Genomic DNA, 19565 nt, shown 5'->3' with positions numbered 1-19565 from the left:
GCCACCCATTGCCTCTTTTGCAAACCACAACACCCAATAGGAGAGAGAGAACAAAAGGGAATGCCCTGCCACAGAGGCAGGGTGGGTTTGGGGGGGGATGGGGGTGGGAGGGACTGGGATCTGTGGTGGTGGAAAATGGGCACTGGTAGAGGGATGGGTACTTGATCATTGTATAATTGAAACCCAAGCACAAAAATTTGTAAGTCTACAGCTGTACCTCATGGTGTCTCACTAATAAAAATTTTTAAAAATATATAAAAAAAAGAAATAGAAATTTTAGAATAACTTGCTACATCTCTAATTACAACTTTATGATTTATACAATAACCATATAACAAGTTATTTTGTTAATCTTCTAAAACAATGAAAGAATAGATTTGTATTTTAGTTTTATGGAGATATTTTGTAGAAAGATATAATATACAATTAAATTTACGCAAAGTTCTATTGATTTGCAATAAATTTTCTTTTCATTGACTATTGCATGCAATGGGCCAGGGGACCACCTCTGTTAAGTTTGAGGTTCTTGCTCTAGGGCATACTGAGTGAATAACATGGTTTACAAAGACTGTTTCACACATGTATTCTCTATAAAATATGTCTCAGATAGTTACTCTTGTCACACTATAATGAGTAACCATCATCAATTTTTTCTAAAGGTACACGTTAGTTTAAGCTGTGTTGTCAGAAGTATTTTATCATCCTATAGTTGGGGTATAAAAAACACAAACATCACCACTTTCTGAGTGGTAAACTATTTGTTTTTTATACTATTTTTATGTATGCATGTGTCTATACAATATAGGTATCATATCATTTCTGTAATTTTTAAGACTATTTTACATCATTAAACCTATGGCCAAACAAGCATATTATTTGAATCAAATACATAAGTGAGATATTACGTATGATTCACATTTTTGAGGCAAAATGTTTTTGGTTATTATACTAATTTTTGTTATTATTATTTAGTTTGGGTAAAATGAATAGAGTCATGTTAACATTTATGTTTTTGATGTATAAAGTTACTGTAACTAACCACCACCAGGTATCCAAGAGCCTCCCTCCCCCCTCTTTCCTCTTGGTTTTTTTGTTGACCACACTCAGCTTTGTGCAGGGCTTACTACTGGCTTTGTGCTCAGGGCTGGCTCCTGGTCATTCTCGTCATTCTTAGGGAACTATGTGGGATTCAGGGGATCAAACCACGGTTGATTCCATATTAGGAAAGTGCCCTAGATGCTGTGCTATTTCTCCAGGTGCAGCAATTAGGGTTTTGTTTTTGTTTTTGACTTTGGGTTACAGTTGGCAGTGGTCAGGGTCTACTCCTAGCTCTGTGCTCTGGAGTTCCTCCTGGAGGCACTCAGGGGACTGTACAGTGCTGAAAGTCAAACCTGTGTCTCCTTTGGCACACTCTCCTCTCTCTCTCTCTCTCTCTCTCTCTCTCTCTCTCTCTCTCTCTCTTTCTCTCTTTCTCTCTCTCTCTCTCTCAGCAATTAGTAGTTTGAGGATGTTGGTCATTCCCATCAGTGTGAGGGGCTATTTCTGGCTCTGTACTCATGAGTGAAACCCTCTATGGTGCTAGGGGGACTATCATATGCAGTGCTGAGGACTGAACTGTTTTCATCCCAGTAAAGGCAAATGCTCTACCCCCTCTCTCATGTCCCAGCAATTAAATTTAAAAATTGTCACTGTCACTGTTTTCCTGTTGTTCATCAGTTTGTTCAAGCGGGTCCAATAACGTCTCCATTATGACAATTGTTACTGTGTTTGGCATATCAATACGTCACGGGTAGCTTGCCCTATCTGCTGTGCTATCGCTCCAGCCCTTAAAAATAGTAATGTATATAATAAGTAGGCTCTTTCCTTATCAGCAATAGTGTTTTTTTTATTTTTCTGATCAATTACAAGACACTACATTATTAGTTTAATCCGTTGCCTGATTCTCACTGCATTTGGAATACCATTTGTGATTGACAATTACAATTTCATCTATAAATTGTCTGCTAATATGCCTTGCTCATTTTTCATCAGGCAGTTTTCTTTTCCTCCTCTCTTTTAAGAGCTCTGTTCAACTAACAGCTAACATTTATGTAGTACTTACCATGTTGGAGTTATGGTTGCAATCAATCCCAGAGATTTCAACACAATAGAACTTTTGTATTTGTATTCAAAAGTGATATTGTCTTATATACTTATTCAATTTTATGTTGGTACTAGGTTTATCCTGAATGTTACTAAAGGAAATGCAGAATTTTATTTTTATATGCTCTGGAATAACTCAAGATATAGGAGTTATCAATACTTTAAGAGTTAGATTAAATAAACATGAAAATTCTAGTATAGTTTTCAATTGCATTCTCAAAAATAATTATTTTTAAATTAACTATTTTCAGTTTTCTTTATTTTCTTTCCATTTAAACAATTTACATTGTACTAGGAAATCAACCATGTCCTGGAGTTTTCAAAATGAATTCTTATGGAATTACTTATAGTATTTTTTTGCTAATTTGGTATCTGTGGTTATATGTCCCTTCTACTTATTGATTTTTTCTTTTTTAATTATTACACTCTTTTATTAAGATTAGAAGATATTTTTATGTTTTACTGATATATTTATTTCAAGAATCAGCTTTTGAAGCTATTCAATTTACTGATTTTAGTACTCAATTTGTTTTATTTTTTATAATTATTGTTTTAAACTTATACAGTTTATAAAATATACACATAAGTATTAATCCTGTCTTAAAACTAAAGGCTAGGGTTGGAGCAATAGCACAGCGGGTTGGGCGTTTGCCTTGTACGCGGCCGACCCAGGTTTGATTCCCAGCATCCCATATGGTCCCCTGAGCACTGCCAGGAGTAATTCCTGAGTGCATGAACCAGGGGTAACCCCTGTGCATCTCCAGGTGTGACCCAAAAAGAAAAAATAAAAACTAAAGGCTATACTGTTTTTCTGAAGAGACCTTTCTTGCTAACCCCCTCATTAAACTCATATATAACTATGAGTTGTTAAACATTTCATGAAGAAGGATACAGGTTATAAGAGACATTGTCAGTAGACACAAGGTCCAGGAATATTGCCCCATAGTTGGAAGCTTGACTCATGAGCTGGGTGAGAAGGCAGCTGGAATAGAGAAGGGATCACTAAGACAATGATGGTTGGAGGAATTGTTCAGGATGGGAGATGTGTGCTGAAAGTAGATAAAGGACCAAACATGACAACCTCTCAGTATATGTATTGCAAAACATAATGCCCGAAAGTAAAGAGAGAGTATGGGGGGAATTGTCTGCCATGGAGGCAAGGGGAGGGTTTGAAAAGGAGGGTATACTGGTGACATTGATAGTGGAGAATATGCACTGGTGGAGGAATGGGTATTTGATCATTGTATGATTGAAACTCAAACATGAAAACTTGTAACTGTATCTCACGATGATTCAATAAAATAATAATAATAATAATAATAATAATAATAATAAAAGAGTCACCTTAAGCTTCCACAAAGTTCAATTTAGGTTGAATTAGGTTTGGATGTGAGAAATTCCTCATTACCTAATTAACTAAACCTTTAGAATCCATGAAATGCTTCACTACTTCTATCTAAATCAGAGGTTCCCAAACTTAATTGGCCTATCACCCCATTTTCAAAAAAAATCAATAGCACCCCTCTGAAAATGTATCCTCTTTAAGCGGGCAACCAGAAAATGTCCCATAATTGCAATCAAGCCTACTAACATTCTCCTAGATTATTTCAGAGTCCCTAGCGCAAGCCAGTATTATGCATTTGGGAGATGTTAATTAGTAAATACTGGACACCATGAGGTAGACAAGAAATATTGTTTATTTTGGTCATGTTTTATCTCTTCTTCAGTCTATCAAAGACAATAATAATTAATAGCAATTAATCTTTCTTTATACTCAAGAAAAGAATATTTTATCATGTCTAAAGAATTTGTAGTCTTCACATCACTTTTGAATACCTAAAGTCAACAGTCTAACAAATTTTCACTCTATATTATCATATGCTTAGTGTTGACATAAAACTATATTTATTGCTCTGTAGCTATGTGATAGTTTTTAGAAAATCACTATTAGCCACTCTTAAATAATCTATTGCACTTTATACAATGAATTTTCTTATCATTTTCATATATCTCTCTGTATGTGCTCTGAATTTTTAATCTTTTTCATATATATACATATATAAATCCTTTGATCTTTCACATATTCTCAATCTAGTTTCTAAATAACTGTGAAAAGGGAAAAAACTAAATTATGCTAAAATCTGTGTCACTGAATAATTATATGTCTGTCTAGTAAACAAAACAAAAAATTATATAACATACGTATTAATACACGGGCAGACGTTTGTGTGTGAGAGAGTGTTATAACAAGCACTAGATATGAGGAAATTCAATATTGAGGTCACTGAGGATGCCCAAAGTTCTGTTTTTCTGCTTCGCAAAATGAAAGCATCTGATACCAAATGAATAGGTGTGAAAATTGATATTGTGTGTGAAAATTAAATAGCATGCATTGAATTTTTCCAGAAATAAGTTCACTTACACATGAAGATTGGCTTTAGGAGTTCCTGCAAATATGCCTACGACTTTACTTACAAACTACCAGAAGATTCTGTCTCAGACTTTTGAGTGCTGTCTGTCAAAGAGTTCTTATTCAATCATCATTTTAGAGCATAGAAATTTCTTACCATTTGACTCAATATAGTACAATCTTATTGTAGTTCCCACAGAATATTTAATTGTGAACTCTTAGTAAAATATTTAGATCAGGATGATTTTTATGACTTTTATGTCAAATTTTAGGGGAATAATTTTCTTAGGGGTAAAGTATGCCCTTAAGAAAACTAAGGAATTGGCCTTAGGAAGAGAATAGTCTATTCCCCAATTTTGTAGGTATGAGAACACAAATTGAAGGGAATCCATTTCTTGTACCCACATCACTTCTTAGACTAAAGTGCCTGATTTTGGATGAAATACATATCTAGCAATACCAAAGTGGATATAGAAACATTTCAAAGAGAACTGTTTATTGCTTGGTAGTCTCCATCCTGGGCTGGAGCAATAGCACAGCAGGTAGAGTGTTTGCCTTGCACCCGGCCGACCTGGGTTTGATTCCTCCACCCCTCTCGGAGAGCCCGGCAAGCTACCGAGAGTATCCCACCCTCATGGCAGAGCCTGACAAGCTCCCTGTGGGGTATTTGATATGCCAAAAACAGTAACAACAAGTCTCACAATGGAGACGTTACTGGTGTCCACTCGAGCAAATCTATGAACAATGGTACGACAGTGCTACAGTGCTATTCTCCATCCTAAGTAAGTGTGCCAGGACTGAACTATGAGGAACAATTATCTTTTACTGCATATTCAAGAGAGCCTTGTTTTATCTGGGTTTTGTTTTCCAACGGATTCCTTCAGGGTATGGATGCAATCTAAAGTCATCAATATAATTTCTACTCCTTAAATTTAGTGGTCCCCTGGGAGTTACAGTGTAAAGATTTATATATATTATATTGATATATTTAAGATTTAAGAATACTTAAGGAAACTGTAAGATTTAAAGCAACCCTGAAATGTGGTGGTATAATGAAAAGAGATTACTGACCTGGACAAGTTTATGTGGTTTTTAATTACCTTTACTGAAAGAAGAATAGCTGAATGAGTTCATCAAATATAGAATGGTACACACTGACTTAAGAATGAGGAGGATTTGACATAAAAATCATTGTGCTCACCAGTTCCAAACAGGGAAATGAAAATTCCTTGAGCAGAGCAGAAGGAAGTGAGAGAAAAAAGGTCAATGAAAGAAAGGGAATGATAATGCTATGCTATCCCTGCATTTTATACAAAGGAATAAAATGCTTTGCATACTTTTCATGCTCTTGTCATTTTTGGTGGTAGCAGGGAGATAAACTTTTCCTATGTTAGTTTGTAAATCTCATCATCATTTGCAATTCTAATTGGGATATTGAATATGATTATATCTCTTTGAATAGGGGACCCATCATCTTTCCAATACATGACATCTACTACTGGTTGCCTTTTGAGACAAGCACTGAGAAAGGCACTTCTTAGCTGTGGACACTCATGCAAACACAGTGTGCTTCAAGCAGCCAAATGAAATTAGAGTTAGAAGATTCCTCAGATTTGCATCGAATGACTTAAGTCTTGAAGATCATTTCAGATTTCAATATTTATTCTAAGGATTAGTTACTTGTGTTCCTATTATTATGAAATTTCAGCACTTTTAAATTATGGTAAGAGATACAGACAAATAATATTTTGGTATCCATCAGGCTTGGTCTATGAGTTTCCTAGATGAAAAAATACTTAAATTAAATCATATAAAATAATTTCATAGAAGAAAAATATGAAAGGAACCATGAAATAGCATGAAAATTTTGGGTGGATTTGCTTAACCAGAATCTTAAAAAATAACTCACAGTTAAGGAAATGTCACACATGGAATGTCTTTTGTAAAGGTTTCTCCTGATATGTAAACCTCACGCACATATGTCTATCTTCTATTTTTTGCTTCTTTCATACTCAACATTTCTTTCTTACAGGTTATTTAAAACCGAAACATTCCTTCCAAGATTCAAGACAAATAGGATTTGCTTTTGAAATCTTTTAGGTGTTTTTTATAAAACATCTACCAGTGCCATTGTGTAGTCAAGCTAAAGAAACTTCTTACTAAGCGAAACTCCCTAAGTATTTAGTCTTTCCAAACACGATGCATTTAAAAAATCAAAGATTGGACCAGAGAGATAGTACAGGGGTTAAACCACTTGCCTGGACTGGGTTGGGTTCAATCCCTGAAACCAAAAACATGGTCCTCAAGCACTGACAGGAGTGATCCTTGAGCTCAGTCAGAAATAAACCCAGAGTAACATCAGATGTGGCCCCCAAATGAAAATAAAGTAAAATGAGATAATAAAAAAGACTTTAGAAATACAGGAAAAGTGAAAATAAAAAGAAAGAGAGAGAGATAGAAATAGAGAGAGAGAGAAGAGAGCCAGAGCAATAGTGCAGGGGGTAGGGCTCATGCCTTGCATGTGGCTGATCTGAGTTCCATCCCATGCCTGGCATCCCATATGATCCCCAGAACACTGCCAAGAGTAATTTCTGAGTTCAGAGCCAGCAGTAATCCCCCAGCACCTCAAGGTGTGGCCAGAAAATAAATTGTTTTAAAGGGAGGAAAAAAGAAAAAGAAAAGAAAGACAAAGGGTAAAATACTATTTTTTACCTTCAAAGACTGTATTTTACAATACAATACAATCTCTGAAGGCAGAAATAGTATTTTACACATTTAGTCATTCATTAAATATTTTTGACCATCCGCCACAAGCCACATATTAAATAAATATTGACAAGTGAGGGTTCAGGGATATGGCCCAAAGTTTGATCCCTAGTGAAAATGAAATGTCTTTATCAAGACTTACTCACTAGGGGCTGGAGTGATGGGAGAGTGGATAGGGCATTTGCCTTACCTATAGCCAATGTAGGTTTGATCCCAGGTACCCCATATGGCCCTCCTGAGCACACCTGGAGTAACTCATGAGTGCAGAGCCAGGAGTACCCCCTGAGTATCACCAGGTGTGGCCCATCAAACAAACAAACAAACAAACAAACAAATGAAAGCCACTGGTGTTGCATAAAACTAGCCATTTGAGTGCCAGAGAGCGAGTACAGTGGCTTGGGCACTTGCCTTGTGCTAAGCTGACCAGGATTTGATCCTCAGGACCTCCTGTGGTCCCCCTAGTGCCACCGGGAGGGATTCCTGAGTGCAGAGCCAGGAGTAACCCCTGAACTCTGCTAGATGTGGCCAAAATACAAACAAACGAAAAAACAAACAAACAAACAAAAAAAAAAATCTGCAGAAGTGGTCCCTGAGCAGAGAGCCCAGGAAAACTATGAACACAGCTGGGATGTTTGGGGAAGATATATGTCCCAAATTCTTCTAAAAAAGATTAGTAAGTTAAAATGACACTGTATTTTCATATAATTATGATTATAGAGATAATTCTTTTAATAGAACTGTGATTTTATTTGTCTATATAGTACCACTTGGAAAGTAATTATTTGGAATGGTTAATTAAAAAGCCACAGTGCAGGATGGAAAGGTAGTAAAGCTCTTGCCTACTCAGAACTAATCCATAAGCACAGCCAGGTGTGACCCAAAAACAAACAAAACAAAACAAAGAACACACAAAACCCTAAAACCAAAAAATAAAAAAGGACAAAATGCTAAAATAAAGTGAACATTAGGGCTGGAGCTTTAGCACAGCGGGTAGGGCGTTTGCCTTGCACGCAGCTGACCTGGGTTCAATTCCCAGCATCCCATATGGTCCCCTGAGCACCACCAGGGGTAATTCCTGAGTGCAGAGCCAGGATTGACCCCTGTGCACCGCCAGTGTGACCCAAAAAGAAAAAAACACAAAAAAGTGAACATTAAAATGAACAAAAATTCTAACAAATATAACAAACATGAAAATTTCTGTTCATGCAATCTTAGTGAAAACAGCAAACCATTGCCAAACTACCTCTTTGAACTAATCTAAGAATATCTCCTTATAAAAAGTATAAAAAATGATGACCCATAGTATATTTAAAATATGGAGACTGTCCTCAATAATTATATATATATATACGTTCTTTCAATGTAACTTTATTTAACTTAAGTTTTTATAAAGATGACATCATCTTATAGTTGGCAACATCGGATGCCTCTTTACGACAAAAACTGCATGTCAGTTTTCTAATCTTGCACCATGTATACCATTTCAAGACAAAACAGTAGGGCACTAGAAACAATTTTTTAAGATACACAAGTTCATATTCATTAAAATTAAAAATGCAACTAAAATTAAATTTGTAGCCATATAGTTCCCCCATGTGTATGCATCATAGGTTAATAGCATTATCAATTTTAAGTTGAATACACAGGAAACAATTATTAGTTTCCCTTGATGAAACAAAACTACTGGGAAGGATAAATAGATAACCTTACAAAATTATTTTAAATCATAATTAGCTTCAATTTAAGAGTTTCACATTACCTCTGAATAGCAATTAAAAACTTTCAAGGTAGGCTTGTTTGTATTTTTATATTCCATACGAGAGTATTTAGGAAAAAACTATAGCTACGTATATTAGTATATTTTACAGATGTTGCAGTGGAAGCAAAATCATAAAATCCTTCTGCAAAGATCCTGCTGTTTGTGAGTGAAAGGGTTAAAAGGATGTATGTTTTCTGAAGCATCAGAATAAAGGCATAGAATAGTCAGATATTAAAGGCTTATTGACTGACTATACTGAAAATGTAGTATAAGAAATAACGGTTGTCCAACAAAAATAAACTTGCACATAAAATTTATATATGAATATTGGATTTATGAACAATACATGGAAGCAGTTTATATTTGACCCAAGAAAGTATATTCTAAGATACTCAAAAATACATATTACATGGCTAGTTAAGTTTCCTAATATCAAAAGGACTCATAAGATCTAGTTTAGAGGACTTTAAACTCTTTATCTAGGATCACATGCCAGTAAGAGTGCAGAGTATATTATTTTTCAGATCAGTGATATTTGACAACCATTCAATATGATTCACTGACAATTTCAATGAGTGATTAAGTGAATATATGAACAGAAATGGCAGCTGAATTTTTACTCTAGGCCTTTTAAATATTCTCTTTGTGTTTTTGGTTTAATAATGGATAATCATGATCTTATCTGCATTGTGCTATCTCACTATACATTTGAAGTCACTTGGTAAAAATAGACAATTGACAAGAACATAGTTATGAAATGTACAGATGTGCCAGATAATATTTATTAAATCATGTGAAATCAGTAACGTCCTGGTATATACTCAATATCTATATATACATATATACATATATATGTATATATATATATATATATGTAACACAGTACTTTTTAAAAAACTTTAAAATAATTATGCGGGCCAGGGAGATAGTTCAAAGAACTAAAGCAAAAGCCCAGAATTTCATCCCTGGCAATTCAGGCCTCCCAACCATCACTGCCTGGGTGTAGCCCTAGAGCACCCCACCCCTGCAAGAAATGCCAGGTATGGTGGAGCAAAGCAATAGCACAGTGGGTAGGACTCTTGCCTTGCATGTAGTTGACCTGGGTTTGATTCCCAGCATCCCATATATTCCCGCGAGCCCTGTCAACTGTGATCTCTGCGTGCAGAGCCAGGAGTAAGACCTGCAGACAATTAGGTATGACCACCCCCGCCAAAAAAAATAATAATAAAGAAGAAAAGAATGAAAAGAAAGTAATGACAGGTATTGCACTGAAGAATCACCAGCACTGCTTGGCCCAAGAAGTACCCCATGCCAGGCTGAATTCTCTAACTTGATCTCAGTCTCTCCAGGGAGTACTACTTAGGCTTCCCTAAGCACTGTTTAGGGGGCTTCAAGAAAGGAAAAATCAAGTAATGATAGAGTCCATTCTACAACTTCAGAAAGGTATTGAGATTCACAAAATAGAAACAGAAGCTTGGAAACAAAAGTTTCAATGACTGGAATATTGGTATCACAATGCAACTAGAGTTTAAAACACTACAGTGAGGCTGGAGAGAAAGTAGAGTGAGTATAGTCTTGCATGTGGCTGACCTGGGTTTTATTCCAGACACCTCCTATGGTCCCCTGAGCACTACCAGGAATGATCCCTGAGTGCAGAGTCAGGAGTAATATATGAACACTACTAGGTGTGGCCCTCAAACAAAAACAAGTTAAAATCACTTCAATGAATTCTCTTACCCTATTTTTAATGGCAAAGATGGAAAAAAAAATCAGTAATTATTCAAGTCAGCAGCAAAATGATTAAAAGACCAAATCTGCTAGAGGAAACTGAGTGGAGCTCAGTTTTATCTCTGAGGGGAATGTCTACCAATAAATGAATTTTAATGAGTCATTACATCTCTTCATTTGAGAGAAGACGGGGTTAAGGAACTGTAGAGCTGAATCCAGAGTGCCCGATGGACTCCACTCATAAATAGAATGAACCGCTAAAGAATAATAGAATGGCTGCGTGAGATGTGTTTTTTGTATTCTCTGGGATTTATTCTAGCCATCCTCAACCAATCACAAATTAATGGAAACCGTGGATACAGTCTTATCTTGAGCTAGTGTGTAGACAAGCATAACCACCTGCTAGAGTTACTCCAGTACAGGGGATTTTATACTTTCTCTTGTTTGCCTTTTCAAACCACAGTCAATGTTATAACAAATGAGCTTTGCTCTCAGCAAATATTGTAATAAAGGTATCATTGCACTTAGAAGTACCTTCTCCTCAATAAGTGGTTTTGGAAAATAAATTATTGATAGCAGGGATAACTTACTGCTCAAACAGCAACCTCGAGGAATGCAAATCAGGACATAAATGAGGTGTCAGTGAACTGTGATGGCTATTGAGTGAGAAGGGCAAGTTGCTGGGCAGAACAGAGAAAAGTAAAAGAAAGCGATAGAGCGAATCCAACGGAGTTACTTCTTTAGCACTATAGAATATACTCAAACTAGTCATAGCAGAGGTACACCAAAGAAAAGAGAAGAGAGACAATTTTGACCTAAGAAGATATTTAGACTACCACAATGAGTACTTTTTTGAAAGAAGCTTCTAAAACCCCTTCAAAAACAAGGGAGGGTGATTCTCCCCACCTGACCCACCGTGGATTTTTCTTTTAATTTCTGTAGAGGCCACTAGGAGGAGAACTCATATTCCTGCTGGAGTGAAATTAGGGAGTATGCACCAGGGTCTGGTACATTCTATACATGTGTTCAACCACTTAGACACATGCCCAGCCCCTAGTGATTTGGAGGGTCAGGCTTGTAGAATTGGGTGGCTCTTCATAAATTTCAATTTAGGATGACCCATTTCTTACAACTCATCACTGATTCTATTAGATTCAGAAGCCACTATGAAAAGTTTGCTTGATGACATCTTAAGAACTTTGGTTATTGATTATGGTATTCTATATTCCATTGTATTAATTCTTGAAATCCATGACAATAAATCGCTCATAATCAAATAGTGTTTATTGTGTTTATCGAAGAGTGTGAAAAATTCAGGTCACACCTGGCAGTTTCTAGGGACAACTCCAGACTCTGATCTGGTGTCACTTCTAGTGGCACTTGGATGTCCTTGCAGTTCCAGGGATCAAAAAAATTAACAAAGAATTGTGTGCAAAATCCCCTCCCTCCCTCTGCCCTGACAGTGAATTCCTGGGAAGTAATAGAACAAATAGCCTAGGGCTGCAAACCTCACCTTGTGAGCACAGGAACTAAAACCTGATAAAATCTTTACCTGGCAAGGGAGGCTGGATCCCTTCTGAGTGAAACTCCAGGAGAAACAAAGGCCAGGAAAGGAATTTCAAAGAAGACCATCAACTACCTGCAATTCTACTCCCTTGGCAACCACCCTAGCAACCAATGCTTACCTGGCTGGGAAGCCCCACACGGGGCAGCTTGGGAGAAACCCTATGAAAGCCAACAGGAATGAAGGAAGTGCGTGTAGATGCTGCCTGAGCCAAAGTGCTGTCTGTGGTCATGTGTTGCTGCCTAGCGCATGTGGTGCCAAGCAAGCACACGTGTCACCCGAGTCTCCCCTCTTGAGATGTGGGCTTTTATATCTAACGCTGGGGTGCATACTGGTGCTCCCTCTCCACTCTGAAGGAAATTCCTTTATTGTCTCTCTGTCTGTCTGTCTGTCTCTGTCTCTGCCTCGCTTACCTAAAAACTTCCCAATAAAACCTGGTTTGGACTTCATTGTTAAGACTCATCCCAGTGCACATGTTGCCCGAGCCCATGTGCTGCTTGCACCCACGTGGCCACCCACGTGACCCAGCACATGTGGCATCCTCATTGCCCCCTCTTTGATACTTTGATATGTGTACTTTCATGCTTTCATGTCTACTACCGGGATATGTGTAGAGGCTCTCTCCACCCTTGTAGAAGCCCATGTTCTCTCTTGAGCACATTACTCTGTCTCTCTCTCTCTCTCTCTCTCTCTCTCTCTCTCTCTTCTCTTTCTCTCTCTCTCTCTCTCTCTCTCTCTCTCTCTCTCTCTCTCTCTCTCTCTCTCCCTCCACACCTTAAAAAACCCTCCAAATCAAATCTATTTACCTCACAAAAAGACTCCTCCCAAAATTCTTTTCTGTGTGGGACCTGAAAGGCCTGGGTATGTTCTAGGACTGACTTTCCTTTCCTGCAAGGAGCAAGGCTCACAGTCCAAGATTCCTCCCCCATATCTTCTCATGTGACAGAAACGCATAGAGAGAAAACTGGAGATTTCCTTCTCCAGGGCTTCCCCTCTCGCCTCCCCACTTCACATAAGTCATCCGGAGATCCCCACTGGCATCAGTTCTGTATTTCTTGCACTTAAACCTAATACTTTCTATGCTTAAATTACATATGCCTTTTTCTTTCTTTTTGCTGATCAAATTTAACAGAGATTACTCTATATTATTATTTTATTACAAAGAACTAAGCCCTTTAAATTTATCTAGGGTTTCTTCTTTCTAACTCATTTATTTCTTCACTTATATTTTATTTTTTTTTCCTTACAGTGTTTTTCCTTTTCATACATTTATGGTTGAAAGCTTGTGGTCATTTATCTTTTTCTTAATGAAGATAAAAGCAAAGACAAAAAAATAAACCTCTGGGTAAATCCTAAGCAATTTCTCATATTTTTTTTTTCATGGACTGCTTTATTTCCACAGAAATATTGCTTTCTACTCTTGATTTTGAATATATTTTAAATTAATCAAACTGAAATTTTAAAGCATTTATTTCCACTGTTACATTATTATTAGCAAAGAGCATGTCTTTTGAAAGTTCTTTTTGCATACTTAATGAAATTTCACTACCTCATAACACATTCATTTATGGCCACTCCCAGAAGTAGTATGTAGGGACCCCCAGGGTGAACTAGGTCTATACATGGCAGCGTTCAGGGAATCTGTTGTGACAGGGATTGAACCAAGGACACCACACATACAAAGCAGACCTTCTTAATACATGATTTCCACCATTGGCCCACATTACCATTTTAAAAATTTGTACATAGGTCGGGACTCTTTTTATATATTCGTTTCATTAGTAAGTTTTCATAGCAGGCAGAAGTTACTATAGTTTATAAGTCTGCCTAGCTTTTCTATCTCTTGTGTTCCTCAGAAGCACAAGAAATACCATGATATCAAATGGTTCCTAAAGGAGCAATACCAGTTCTACTCTCTGTGAGAAAATAGAGATGGGAAGGACTGGAGTTAGGCAAAACAAGAAGCCATGGCAGGTTGCACTTCAACAAAGCAAGCAATGGGTCTAATTTACTGTTTCCCAAAGACCGGTGTTCCTGTGTCCCCAAAAGTTTGTGGTTAGAGTTACTAGAAAGAATGCTCCCATCCCTACCTGCTTACATTAATCAGTAAGCAACACGTCCTGTAGTCTGTTACTGGAAAAACCCGCAAAGTATAAATGTTGGTGCCTGCTAACTATGTTTATGTGATTTAGGATATAAAAACCTGCTGTAATAAGGGCTTGGAGTCCTTGTCAAGACTCCACTGCATTGGATGAGACTTGGACCTTAGCTCGAGCTAGCAATAAAGGTCCTTTGCTTTTGCATTCACACATGTGGAACTGGTCTCTCGGCGAACAGGAAACCCTAAACCCAGGTATAACCGGTGGTTATGACCCCCCAAAGTGAATAGCTTCCTGGCATACCCATCAAGGTTGGGCCCATCAGACCCAATTAGAAATTGGCAACCTTTGTATTAGATATCACATTTATAATGCTGTAACTGTGACATTTTAACTTCTGGTTGGGTTCAACAATTGTCATTGGCAGGATCCTGGAGAATAAGGTATGACTTTCCTTGGAACTGCCATAATCTATGCTGTATTCTAAGTGAATCATGACAACTTTTAGATATCTGAGTATATTTTACACAACTGCAGCTACAGTTGCTCTCTAGTAGACAAGGTTAGAACTCTCACAGGTTTCAGATAGCAGCTCTCTCCCTCTGTTTCTTTAAACTGGGAGGTAGTGAAAGCTGTTAACTCGCATTAGATTCTGCATGCTTTGCCACTCATCTTTAGGTCTTTTAATTTTGCCTTCATTTCTGAACATATTTGCCTCATTATAGTCTCTTTAGTTTTGTTTTTGCAAAGTCAATCAATTTCATACCAAGATTTCCAGCCAGCTTGTCTTGTGCTTAGATGGTGACCATCAGTGATACTTTAAAGGACAAATAATGAAAAGCTCTTTCTTTCCCTATTAGAAACACCAGATCCCAGGTCATTTCTACTAAAAATAAAGTTTGACTTTTGGAGTGCCTATCTGGATTTAGAGAACTTAGATGAAATTGATAGACTTATCAATTAGATAGACTATTGCTACTTATGCAAACCCACCTTCTTAGGGAAGGAGGTTTACACATAATGCACACAACTGAGCTGATAGAATCATCTATGCTTTGGAGTATCAATAAGCATAAAATCACTACTAAATATATGGCATATTTACGCTGTTCATGTTCTCCATTTCTTTGCTGCTAAATTTATTGCAGTCTGGCAAGGGTGAATTAAAAGGTATAGAGTAAACATATTTTCATCAACTCTTCCTTGAACAATTAGCAGCATTTCTATTATGCAATAAGTTGAGACATATTTTAATTATTAATAATAACTGCCTTGAATAAAAGTGAAACACTTTAAATACTTTTAGATTTCCTTTGTTATTAATCTTTCTAGCACTGATTTTTAAAATAGCTATGTAGTTGCTCATTTAGTTTATAATAACCCCTTTATTTTCAGCTATTGGCATCTCATTCATAACTAAATTTGAGCACTAAACATGGCTCCATATATTTCGGTACATACCCATTTACTAACTTTTTGGTTAATTAGTATAGGGTAGAAACAAGGAAATAACATTCTTTATCATTTGTATTGGGTCAATTAAATTTTATATAAATAAGCTGAATACTAACCCACTCCCTAAGACATATATATGATTATCAATTCCCAGTGGAATGCAAATACAAATGGCAAAAATATTAAATATTATAACACTGTCACGGTCCTCCCATTATTCATCGATTTGCTCTAGCGGGCCCAGTAATGTCTCCATAATGAGACTTGTTGTTTCTGTTTTTTTTTTTTTTTTGCATATCGAATACATCACGGGTAGCTTGCCAGGCTTTGCCATGTGGGCGAGATACTCTCAGTAGCCTCCCGGGCACAGAAAAAAACATTTTCACTCAGGGTAATGTTCCTGATCATTTGTTTGATTTCATGTAAGCTAATAAAAACAGAGGTGTGATATTAGAAAAAGTCAACAATCATGCCTAACCAAGTAGGTTAGTTAAAGGATAAGTTTGAGATTCTTCCTTTTCATTCAGCCCTTCCTTTTATAGGGTGAAAAAGATGGTTGGGCCACATACTGCTATGCTCACAGCTACTCCTGAATCTGTGCTCAGGCATCACTCTTGGTAGGGTTCAAGGGACCACATGACACATTGGGAATTCAATTTGCGTTGGGCCTGTGATTGTTGACTTTTTCTAATATCACACCTCTATTTGTATTAGGTTACATAAAATCAAACAAATAATTGGGAAAATAGCCCTGAGTGAAAATTATGATATTTTACTGTGTGGAATTTTCATACTTAGATCTGATGTCTAATAAATGTTGGCTTCATTCAAACTATATCAACATCATGTTTGAACATTCTTGATACAGAAAAAAAACAATCATTAGCCATATATAAAAACATGTATTACAAGAAGTACTACAATAAGGAACTGAGTTCTCCACAGGATTTATTTATGCACCAAATGCAGCAAAATCAAGGAAACTCAGAAAAAAACTTGAAAGGCTGACCATACTAGATCACACTTCTCCCTGCCCCCTTGTGGCTGATTTATATTAGCCACATGCAGATACTCAAGATGTACAACTCTCTTACTCCTGATAATATAATAATAACAGTTTTGATTTACTATATATATGTATATATATATATATATTGAACTACTTTCTTGTTGTATTTGGGGGAAAGCCCTAATTCAAATCCCAAGCCTGCTGCCTCGCAGGATACATTCTCAGTCCAGGTTTCCACTTACATTATTTTTCTGCAAGACCCGAAGTGCCTTGTTGACATTGTTCAGGGCATGAACTCTTGTGGATCCTTTTTCTTGTGGCTGAAAACAAAACAAAACAAAACAGTGTTTACTGCCGAGCAGGGAGATGGCAATCTACTAGAATGGAAACAATTTCTGAGCTCAATTCTAAATTGAAGCACTTTTTCCTTCCCCTTTCCTTTTGCTGTTCTTTTGATGACCTGACAGGGGAGGGAAGGGGAACCCAGGGGTATAGGTGGGGGCATGGGTGTCTCACACCACACTTGGTTGTGCTCACATATTTGAGTCATTGTATTTACAAGGAATCAGAGCCTCATACCTGCAAGGTAATCCCTTGACCACTGAGCTTCAGGTCCCCAAATTTGAATGTTTTCAGGAAATGTGTGTTATGAGGTATTATTGTAATGAATGAAAGGGCTTTCAGCTAATTGACCTTATGGTAGTACTTTCTTTGCCTAAATTCACCCTCCTCAGAAAAATGATAGCATGGACCAGAGATATAATATAGGGGTTAAGGAACTTGCTATGCACACAGCCAATCCAGTTTCAACCCTGAGCATAACATATAGTCCCCTGAGCACCACTGGGAGTGGCCCCTGTGCATAGCCAGGAGTAAACGGTGTGAACTAGAAGGGGAAAATCAGAAAGAGAGAGGGAGAGAGAGAGAGAGAGAGAGAGAGAGAGAGAGAGAGAGAGAGAGAGAGAGAGAGAAACAGTAGTAACTAATTTCTCTGAAAATTTTGGTTAGGACCATATATGAACTCCACCACCAAACTGGGCAAGAGAGATTATGATGTCCACACTTTGGAGAAAAATTTAAGAGATTGTCATATAGGTTAATTTTATAATACCAGAATGCATATAGGACTTCAAAGAACCACATCTGAAAGTTCTTGGTGTCTATTTATGCTCAAGGCTGATCCCTAATGGTGGTTAGGAGACTATATGTAGTGCTAAGCTCCAAACAGAACTGGCTGCATGCAAGACAAGTGCTTTAATCCCTGTATCATTTCTTTGACCCTGTAGCACTGTAGCACTGTCCTCCTGTTGTTCATCAATTTGCTCGAGCGGGCCCAGTAACGTTCTAAAAGAAAACAATTTCTATAAATATTACTTTCATTATCATAGTATTTGGAGTTCAAAATCTCAATTGTCTTTGATTTTCTGCCTCTCACTCTCAGTCCTAAAAGAAATATATTGTACTATCATCTTTAAACTAATATTTCCATTTTCCTTGCAAGACATGAAATAATTCATTGTTTCAGCTGTAGAATTTTACAAATTTCTCTGCTATTATACCCAGAGAATTTACTAATATCTGATCTACTTTCTTCATAATTTTACCTGCACGATCACATATTGTTAAGTCTAGGCATGATGTTGTATGCCAGATCTATGGAACTTACCATCTTGCATGATCCAAACTACCCACTTTCCAAGATTGCAGTTTGGTGGTCTTAGCATATTTAAAATTAGAACTAGGGGCCAGAACATTACTAAAGCAGGTATGGGGCTTGCCTTGCTGATCTGGGTTTGATCCCCAGCACCCCATATTGTCTCCTGGGCACTGTCAGGGGTAATTCCTGATTAGAGCCAGGACCAACACCTGAGCAGTGCCAGATGTGGCCCCCAAACCAATAAATAAGATTAGGGCCAGAGAGATATTACAGCAGGCAGGGAGCTTACTTTACACATGACCAACCTGGGTTCGGTCCCAAGCACCACATATGATCCATCAAACCAGAACAGGAGTGATTCCTAAGTGCACAGTGAGAAGTAAGCCATGAGTATCACTGTGTGTACCTCCACCCCCCTTGAATTAAATTTAAAAAGTCATTACTGATAAGTGGTTTATAATAAAATGATATTCAACATCAACGGCCAAGACCCAGAGATTATAAAACTCTGCTCCCAGAAGTGCGCGGACGCGTGACATCTTATTATCTAGGTCTTACTCTGGAGAACCTGGCAGGCTACCAAAAGTATCCTGCCCAAGTGGCAGAGTCTGGCAAACTCCCCGTGGCATATTCAATATGCCAAAAGCTAGTAACAATGATGGGTCTCATCCTCCTGACCCTGAAAGAGCCTCAAATGTGGCACTTTTAAAATTTCAGGACTAGGATGAAGGAGATGTTACTGGGGCCTGCTTGAGGCAATCGATGACCAACAGGATGACAGTGATATTCAACATCAAAGGCACTAAATCTTATAAGCAAATCATATCAACTAGAGTACTGAAAAATTTGAGCCGCTTGTTCTGCATGTAAAAGAATATAAGAAAAAAACAATCACTGTATCACTGTCATCCTGCTGTTCATCGATTCTCTCGAACAGGCAGCAGTAACGTCTCCTTCATCCTAGCCCTGAGATTTT

The 19565-nt window shown here is 37.4% G+C and overlaps 1 protein-coding gene across 1 annotated transcript in view; it reads right to left on the bottom strand.

The window, feature by feature from the left end:
- DMD (dystrophin) overlaps nucleotides 1-19565 on the bottom strand; it is a 2292284-nt gene that overhangs the window by 1865393 nt on the left and 407326 nt on the right. Inside the window, exon 4 of the mRNA XM_056131284.1 lies at nucleotides 17175-17252. Within this exon, the coding sequence (XP_055987259.1) occupies nucleotides 17175-17252 (78 nt within the window). The remainder of the gene's footprint in view (nucleotides 1-17174; nucleotides 17253-19565) is intronic.

This window comes from Sorex fumeus, unplaced genomic scaffold (assembly GCF_029834395.1).
Source record: "Sorex fumeus unplaced genomic scaffold, SorFum_2.1 ptg000086l, whole genome shotgun sequence".
Classification (NCBI taxonomy): Eukaryota; Metazoa; Chordata; class Mammalia; order Eulipotyphla; family Soricidae; genus Sorex; species Sorex fumeus.
The sequence above is the reverse complement of the archived record's forward strand: the minus strand, read 5'-3'. Positions and strand labels throughout refer to the sequence as shown.